Below are 8,862 nucleotides of genomic sequence, written 5' to 3'. Positions count from 1 at the left end.
TATATATTGTCTTGATACATAATAAATGTATTGAACAATATCATATTGATATAATTTTTGTTGGCACTCTTTTGACAGTTAATGTGAAACTTAATGAGAATGATCAATATGATGTAAACTTCGATTCAATAGTAGATTTCATGAGAAGCACATAAAGTTATTTATTGGTGCAACTTTGTTACAATTTTCTGCATATTATCTGTAATCTAGGCTTACAGAATTTGTCAGTTGCTTGTTTGTGACCGCTTGCTTTTCTATACGTGTGATAGAGATTGAAAATTAGACCTTTGATGTCCATGCAGTCGACATAAGTAGTGGTGTAACTGTGTAAGGTGTCATTAGAGCTACCACAGAATAGAAGAGAGATTGGGAGTTGGCGAAATTAATAATGTGCTATGCAAAAGGTTTCAAGAGGTATAGATGGTCTGGTCTGTCACTATGGCATTTCCCTTATTCTAAGATAACAAATAGATAAGCATAGTGTTACTTTATTACTCATTATACTGTGTTTACTGTGCTTCAGTATGATGCTTTGGTGAAATTTAACTCTGGGCCATGAAAGAATGGTGCCAATTAGTCTTACTTCACAATAATCTGTTTTAAAGGATGAACCAATTTGAGCAGACAGATTTCACGGAAGTGTGGGAATTGCACTGTAAAGCAACTATCCCCGCCGTCCATCTGCACAAAGTTTATTTTATGAATAGGCTTATATTTATGTCTTGTTGTTTGCTTAGTCAGAGCTGATCTTTAGTTGCTTGCATATTGGTTCGATATTGTTGCTTGCCCAATGAGGTTTTTTTTTGGTTTCATCCCTATCTTGTTTCTACAATGATCAAAATTTTTCTTCTTGCACCATAATAATTTAAATGCATTAAAGCTCCCACTCATCAAAATGGTTCTTCTCTTACCTTTCTCTTTAGGTTCCTTTTATCATCTAGGCTTTGTACGGCTCAACTTACATTTTTTCCCCCCACGTATGATGCATCTTTGGAGTTGGATTTTGTTTCTCGCTTGGGTGTTCTTGGCCTATTTGTCCCTAGTCAATGTAGTATGTGCATAAAGATTGTAAGCTTTATATCACTGATATTGTTTAAATGTAAGTATATAACATCATTTATGTGCTTCAGTCTAAGTGTCTAACAATTGAAATTTTCTGGACAAGTGATTCATGGCATGGTATTGCAGTCTCTATGATGAAGTGATGTAGAGTACAATCTTTGTTGTCTCTAATTCTTATAAATAAGAAAGATAAATTTCAGCACAAGATAAGGATGCCTATACATTGTCCACTCTTGAATCCTAAAGGGTTCTTATTTGAGGGGACATGTTAACACATAGTCATTTATATTTCTCTGTCAAATACCTTCAGCTTTTTGAAAAGGATGGCTGAAATTATCACTTGATTTGCTTTTCTATTTCTTGGTTTAAATAGTTCCATGTTGTAGTTTAGAGAAGCACCAGTTGTCAAAAAGGATTGGAATCTCAATGATGCCAGTAGATTAGTTCAGGGTAATCCAATAGCTAGAGGTAGAGAAAAACTCATCAAAACTATAGATGAAACTAATAAAGAAGATTGTGGACACGACAGCAATATTTGATCAATGTAATTTGTCTCATCCAGTGGCACAATGCTTAGGTGTTGTTATTGTAGTAGTATTTCCATGTGGTTGCAGCTAAAAATTAACTCCTTTCTTTCAAATACGGATTGTTATTTGACTGTCTAATGATTTTCCGTCATATTCGCAGGCTGAAAGTGCAATTGCTGCTCTGAACTGCAGTGGTGTGATTTTGGGTACGCTGCCGATAAGGTTCGATTAACAGACTAACCTTAATTTTATCCATAAACTCTTGATCTCCTTTCATATTACTTAAACTATTTTTATGTTTAATATGCAGGGTAAGTCCATCGAAGACACCAGTCCGTTCTCGGGCACCTCGTGGCTCAGTGCATTGACTCATCACTCATCATTCCATGTCTTTTGGTGTTCATTGCTGCTCAGATATCTTTACATATATACATACAACAAATATTTCCTAAGGTACCTGTGGCGATTAGTTGTGGTTAAAGTCCGGCGTTATGCTATCCTTGTTTCCTGCTTGGGAGTTATGGATATTGTGTTTAGTTCGTAGAGTTGGATGGGGCCTCAAGAGGATCTTAATGGCTTAATTTATGACAATGTGACTGTTTATCTCGAAATGAGACACTTTTGTTGTTCGAAGTTCCTCGCGCACTGGAATTTCTTGAAAAAGAAACTAGTTACAAGGCTTTGTTCCTCGTTAGCGGTTAATGTGGTTACCACAATCTTTTTTGGAGTTTTTTTTTTTTTTAATTTCATTTCTTTCCTGTATGCTAGTGTTTTACCCCTTTGTCTACATTAAATTAGTTAATTAGCTTATCCCTCTGTTGGTTGCTTTCCTATATTGCATGGTATTTCATGCCTCTACTTGGATAGATGTTACCAATAGAAATCAGTCAAAGTGGTAGGTATATTTCTTAGTAAGTTTCAACTTGAGTTTCAGAAATGGAAAAACGTTGTGTTTGGAGACGCCTACCCGGCTACCCGTCTTCATAGGACTTAGTTCAAGTTGTTGGGTTGGGTTAGTCAGGTTCTTATAACCTGGATATTTGATAGTTCAATTGGGGACCAAATGAAAAAGATAGATTGTCTCTTTTTTGTGTTGAAACCTTGGGATTTATCACACCTCTCACCATAGGACAGAGGCATATAGCTAATATGAATATACAAGATAAGTTATTCTTCTATCAGTACTTTTATAAGCAGTGCTATTTGTTATGAACTATTTAGTGGAAACCATGTATGGCATAAGTGTGCATAATTGAGTTTGTTGAAAGTAGCAGTAATAATGGGTTGAGCAGTAAATGAAACCTATTGCCTCATTAGACCTAGTTGGGATTGTGAGGTTTCATACCAAAGTCAAAGTGTGTTATTTGACTTATTTCTACATGTATATTGTATAGCTCATGCGTTTCTTTCGGATACGCTAGGATGCATTTGATAATAGAGATAGAAAGATAGAAAATTTGTGTCTTTTCTATGCAGAGTTTAGAGAGAAGTACAACATTTGTATCCCAGGATCCTAAGATGTATAATTGTCTTGAAATTTAAACACATTTTTTTTAATCTATCTATCTATCCATGTGTCTTTGTTTTTATGTGTTTGAGGTTTAGGGATTAGGATGTATGACAATGAAAAAACTTGTAAAAATGAAGCGATGGAGTTAAAATTACAGAACACCACCACACAACAGCAAATACAACTGCCACAACTACCACCACCACCATCACCAGAGAACAACGAATACAGTTGCATCCGTAATCGCCATTATCATTGTCACCACCATCATCATCACTACACCAGGAAAAAAATCCTAAATTTATAAAATGAAAGAAATATAAATTTAGAAAAGGAGAAGATAAGTTGGCCACCACTATTGCCATTATAAGTGCATTGTTCGGAGGGAGCAGTGGGATTATGCTGTGTGTGGTTCAAGAGGGCGTGGCCACCAACAATCCTGCATAGGGTTAGGAGGGTGGATGCAAGATCGGTGTCGGGAATAATGGTGGGGGAGAACAAGAGGAGTGTGGACAGAAACATGTTCATCAATTTTTAGATGGGGATTTGTTTATGGCATTGGAGTTGTGTTTGGGGTGGCAATGGCATTGGATTTGTTTTTGGCATTGGATTTGTTTGGGGATGGAAAATGATAAAAGCGAAAATAAATTTCGACTAATATTTAACCAACAAAAAATTGACAAAAGGATAAAATTAAAGGTCAAAACTTACGTACAGCTATTTTCAAATAAAATTAATAACTAAAAATTATTAGATATGAAAAAATATTTATATTAGAATTAAATATCCAAAGTGATAACTATCAATTTTTTTCATATAAATTAGTCCTTATAAGGAATGTAATAAACAAGCCTTTGTAATTTTAAAATGCTCGATATACGATATAAGTTAGAGATTTTTTATTTAAATAAATAAAATAAAAGTAATAATTATCGAAATAAATAATTTTAAAAATATTTACCGTTTTACATTCTCTAGTCGTATCTCGTTTACACTGTGAATGAGATATGACACGTCAGCCGAACCATGTCTATCTCGTTTACACTATAAACGAGATAAGGTTGTACTGCACCTATAAGTATAAGTTGTTTACAGCGTGTCTCTGGGTCCCATTTTGACTTAGTCAACCTCTTTCTCCCCTCTTTTTACTCTTTTTTTTTACCATATTTGAGACTGATACGGTGATGGCATACTAGGCGGGGAATGACGGGGACATCAATAGACTGAACGAGACGTCGCATTACGCCGGGGCGGCCGACTTCGAGGTTAGTTACGTTTTGTTCGGTTAATCTAAGTATGTGGACATTGTTAAGGTAGTCCCGTAGTGACAAGCACTGAGTAAAATGCTTTAGGAATTAGTCTGTAGGATAAATTTAGAATTGTATTTGCTTGTGTAAGATTGTTATGACTTAATTAAGATTTGCTTACTGACATATGTAATTTAAAGACATGTGTAGACTAGAGACATGAAAGTATGTTCTTAAGTAGAAGTAGCTCTATGTTCTTAAGTAGAGTACAAAAATTTATGATTATCTCTTTATAAATTAAAATATTTTTTTTATTCCGCAGGGGCCTCGCCTTCTACTGCCTCGGCGAGTCAGCCATACCCTTCCTCCATCGGATGCCATCGTCCCGTTTTGGCTGAGGCCGGATTCGGCGACACGGTGCCCCTCAGGGACTTCACTTTTGACAATTCCCTGATTTCGGCACTCGTTGAGCGATGACGTCCGGAGACGCACACGTTTCATCTCCCGTGGGGTGAGGTCACTATCACCCTGCAGGACGTGGCATACCACCTAGGCCTACGCGCACACGGGAACCTCGTTGGGGGTGCCTTCGTGACTTCGGTAGGTAGTACGGCATGGAGACGTGGGCCATGGTGGAGCAGCTGCTTGGTGCCAGGCCTCCGGTGGCGGCATAGCAGGCTGCGCAGAGGAAGGAGTCCTTCACGTTGAAGCTGGTGTGGTTGCATGATCGTGTCTGCCAGATGCCCCCGACCGACGACCCGGAGACCCTCCGACAGTATGCCCGATGCTATATTATGTTACTGATCGGAGGGTATCTGTTGACAGACAAGTCCAACAACCTGGTGCACATACGTTGGCTACCGCTTCTCCGGGACTTCGCAGAGTATAGGGCGTTATCTTGGGGCTCGGCTGTGCTGGCCTGGACATACCAGTCACTCTGTTTGGCGGCAGAGTGAGGCGTCACGGACATCGCCGGTTGCACTCCGATTTTGATGAGCTAGATTTATTAGAGATTTCCTCAGTGGTGTCTACCAAATAAAGGAATCTACTAGTATCCGCTAGCTGCGAGGTAACCAAATATTATTTTTGTATTTGCATTAAATGTTGTTGTCAATTCATATGGTTTGTTACTTAACGAATCATATATATCTCCGTTACTGTTAGGTTGGTTGGATTGCAGCAGCAGAGTAGGGATCAGCATCAGGCTAGGGTCCTGCATTGGATGGTTTCGATCGACTGGTTACGGTTTGATGAGGTTAGTCATGAAATAAAATATATTGTGATTTTAAATACTTGCTGTGTTGTATTACGGTATACTTTTGACAGTTAGATAGATAGTGTATGGTTACTGATGTCGGACATATTTTTTATTCAGTTTGCATGGAGAGTCTATGATCTCTGTACCCGCACTGGTTCCGTGAGGAGGAGGAGTGGGGTACCTGGTTGTCAACCGTCCCGCTGGTCTGCTTTAACATTGTCCGGTTTCACCACGTTGATCGGGTGAAACGAAAGTTCAATGGGGAGCAGCAGGTGCTAGGCACTCCAGTGAATCTTGACAGGTATGAATGGTGGATAATTTCTTGAAAGTTATACGACTGTAGTTGTTTGTTATTCTGATAGTGATACTAGTTTATTTACTTACTGTGTTGAACAATAGGTATCTGACCACCACTGGCCGTGGTGAGGATGTCTGGTGGCCAGAGCGACTCCAGCAGTGGTATGACGATTGGACCCAGAGGCTCGACCCCGGTCGCAGGATCACCGTGCACCATACGTTTGACACCAGGCCTACCAGAGAGTACTACAATTGGTGGCGTGGGGCTTGCCTTGTGTGGCATCTATTGGGGAAGGAGGTTTTGGAGGACCCCAGGCTGGTAGAGTTGCCCCCCGACGTCCAGCCCACTGCCAGCCAGCCGAGAGACGTTCTCACCCTCCGATAGTCGAACACAAAAGGAACCTCCCCCCCATCCCTCGAACGGCTCTAGCTCTTCTATAACAAACACAGAGGCCCGCCTGTCACAATGAGTGACACGCATCTTCGATATTCCTTCTCTGTTCTTTTCAATGGCGGCCAAGAGTCTCTGTGAGAATCGGCATCCAGCAGCCAGCTGTGACTGCGCCTCTCTGCCCTTCGTCACGAACAACTTCTGCAATCTTTTGTACGTGATGCGACCAATGGCAGAAATCAACAAGTATCGGGTCCCCTTCAATACTGCGTTGATGCACTTGGACAAATTTGTCGTCATGTGACCAAACCGACGCCCACTGTCACAATGTTGTAGCCAAATCTCCTTCCTAAAACGACTAGCCCAGTCCACCATCGACGGGGAGACTCCTCTCAAGGTATCCATGTACCACTCGTACCCGGCCTTGCTTGGACTATAAGCAGCATTAATGAGGTATCTCTTCCCCTCGGCTGACTTGAACCGAGTCATTAAATTCGCAATCATGTGCCTGATGCAGTAAGCATGGAAGGCTCTTGGAGGATGCCAACCACTATCATCGGAGCTAAGCGCGGCCTTGATGGCCTAAGATCTGTTGGAGATAACCAGCAGGCCGTCTTGTACGGTGATGTGGCGTCTTAGATTAGTTAGGAAGAACGACTATGACTCGGTGCTCTCGGACTCTACAATGGCAAAAGCAATAGGCAGGATGTTGCTATTCCCATCTTGCGCCACCGCAATAAGCAACACACCACCGTATCTGCCATACAGATGCGTACCGTCTACAGAGACAAACAGCTTGCAATATTTGAAGGCCTCGACACATGACGGGAAAGCCCAAAATACCTTGTCGAACATGCTGCAGTCGCGTACCATGAGGTATCCATTATAGAACGGTTTGACGCGTAGGTCACAAATGGTACCAGGAAAACAACTCTGCAGTGCCTGAAGCAGCTTTGGAACCTTATTGTACGACTCTTCCCAATCCCCGTATATAGGTGCAATTGCCTTCTGCTTGGCCATCCACACCTTTTTGTAGGATGGTTTGAAGTGATAGCTTGCTTGGACCGCACCTTGCAAAATCGGAATGCTTACAGAGGGGTTGGACTGAATCAACGACAAGATGACCCTGCAGATCAGACTGCTGTCTAACTGATGATGGTCTTGAGACATGGTGGGTGCTAGACAACTGTGCACTCCACCCACCCTCCGAACCTCCCTGAACACAACAAAATAATATTGCTTTAGCCATATCGTACACCTACTTAATATATCGTAGAGAAGTACTGAAAAGCGCAAGTAAATTTAAGCTTACCAGTATCCGCGGTTCTGCCGAAGGGCCACACGGAGGCTCCATTGACACCTATTCTCAGCTTGATGGCACTGCACATGGTACTTTAACGGGTCCGATTCGATCACCCGGTACTCCGCACTCCTCCGAATACTGTAATTTTCACACCCTGAAGCACTGCCTCTCAGCTTCTAAACTTGTGGCCGACCCGAAACTCTACACCGCTGTCTAGGTTGTAATCCTCTTCACCCGTGTCAAGAAACGGAGTCCTCTCATGCATGGCGTCCAGATCCAGACTGTGATCCTGAGATGGAACTGCCGAAAGCGCCGAAATTGGGTGAGGTCGAGGCAGGACATGGCGCGCCACAGTCTGAACAGGTGTCTCCGGAACACACTCATCCCCATCCCCACTTTCAGACAAGTCGTTGTCCGCACTGTCCGCCACGTAATCCTCGTCTGACTCCTCTTCGCCCTCCTCTGCCTCATCTACTGGAATGGCGACATGAATGGGCGGTGGTGCGAGGGGTCGGTCGTCCTGTACATAGGTCGAGTGTACAGAACTCCCACCACCACTGTGTCCCACCTCTGCTGAAAGCTCCATTACCTGCTCCACCATGATCCTCCCATGGTTGTCGAACATCAGTCGCACATGCTCGTCCCCTAGAAGTCGGAATAGTCGAAACCGGAAGACTCTGTTACCCATGGGTGCCAGCAACCTATACGCCACCCTTCCAATTTTCCTCGCTTGTGTACCACCGAACTTGCTCAATATCAAACTCTTCAAATCTGACAACGTCCCCACACGCTGAGTGCGAAACAATATCGGATCCTCACACTCAAATGTCACCCCGTTGTCGCCATTTCTCATACGACAATTGGGATAAACAAGCACAACTATGTATGAACTATTACTGGCCATTAATGTCTTATGTTTGTGAGAAATATGAGACACAAAAAGGATAGAAAAAGTTTGTGAAGAATACCATAGGTTACACATCATTTTATAGCTGTTGGGATTGTCTTCTATATATCTCGTTTATACTATAAACGATATACGTCTATCTTGTTTACAGTGTAAACGAGATAGATATGGTTCGGCTGACATGTCATATCTTATTTACATTATAAATGAGATACATAAATTGTCATCTCGTTTACATTTGTTCACAGTGTAAACGAGATATGATTAGAGAATACAAAATGGTAAATATTTTTAAAATTATTTATTTCGGTAATTATTATTTTTATTTTATTTATTTAAATAAAAAATCTGTATTTTTAG

General features: G+C 41.4%; 2 protein-coding genes across 4 annotated transcripts in view; one reads left to right on the top strand and one right to left on the bottom strand.

Moving 5' to 3' along the window:
• The window catches only part of LOC107605215 (polyadenylate-binding protein-interacting protein 12), a 5,432-nt gene extending 3,010 nt beyond the window's left edge, over window positions 1-2,422 (top strand). For 2 of the 3 annotated variants that reach the window (XM_016307004.2, XM_021105071.1), the window contains 2 exons: window positions 1,750-1,811; window positions 1,900-2,422. In XM_016307004.2, the coding sequence (XP_016162490.1) occupies window positions 1,750-1,811; window positions 1,900-1,957 (120 nt within the window). In that variant the 3' untranslated portion in view covers window positions 1,958-2,422. Of the gene's footprint in view, window positions 1-302; window positions 415-1,749; window positions 1,812-1,899 lie in introns of all 3 variants that reach the window. The other variant, XR_002349405.1, reaches the window with a different exon arrangement.
• Window positions 6,950-8,499, bottom strand: LOC107647551. The gene is made up of 3 exons (XM_016351622.1): window positions 7,778-8,499; window positions 7,605-7,733; window positions 6,950-7,508 (listed from the first exon to the last, which is right to left on the bottom strand). Exons 1-3 carry the CDS (start codon window positions 8,497-8,499, stop codon window positions 6,950-6,952), a joined length of 1,410 nt encoding a protein of 469 aa, XP_016207108.1.

This window comes from Arachis ipaensis, chromosome B06 (assembly GCF_000816755.2).
Source record: "Arachis ipaensis cultivar K30076 chromosome B06, Araip1.1, whole genome shotgun sequence".
Classification (NCBI taxonomy): Eukaryota; Viridiplantae; Streptophyta; class Magnoliopsida; order Fabales; family Fabaceae; genus Arachis; species Arachis ipaensis.
Note: the sequence above shows the minus strand (reverse complement) of the source record. Positions and strands in the feature narration are given on the sequence as shown.

What these genes read in the sequence shown, in the direction of transcription:
- LOC107647551 (XM_016351622.1), bottom strand. Translation starts at nt 8,499, where the DNA reads ATGGCCAGTAATAGTTCATACATAGTTGTGCTTGTTTATCCCAATTGT. An exon ending in GAGTTTCGGGTCGGCCACAA is followed by an intron (nt 7,734 to 7,777) that starts GTTTAGAAGCTG and finishes TGAAAATTACAG; the next exon opens with TATTCGGAGGAGTGCGGAGT. An exon ending in CGGCAGAACCGCGGATACTG is followed by an intron (nt 7,509 to 7,604) that starts GTAAGCTTAAAT and finishes TGTTGTGTTCAG; the next exon opens with GGAGGTTCGGAGGGTGGGTG.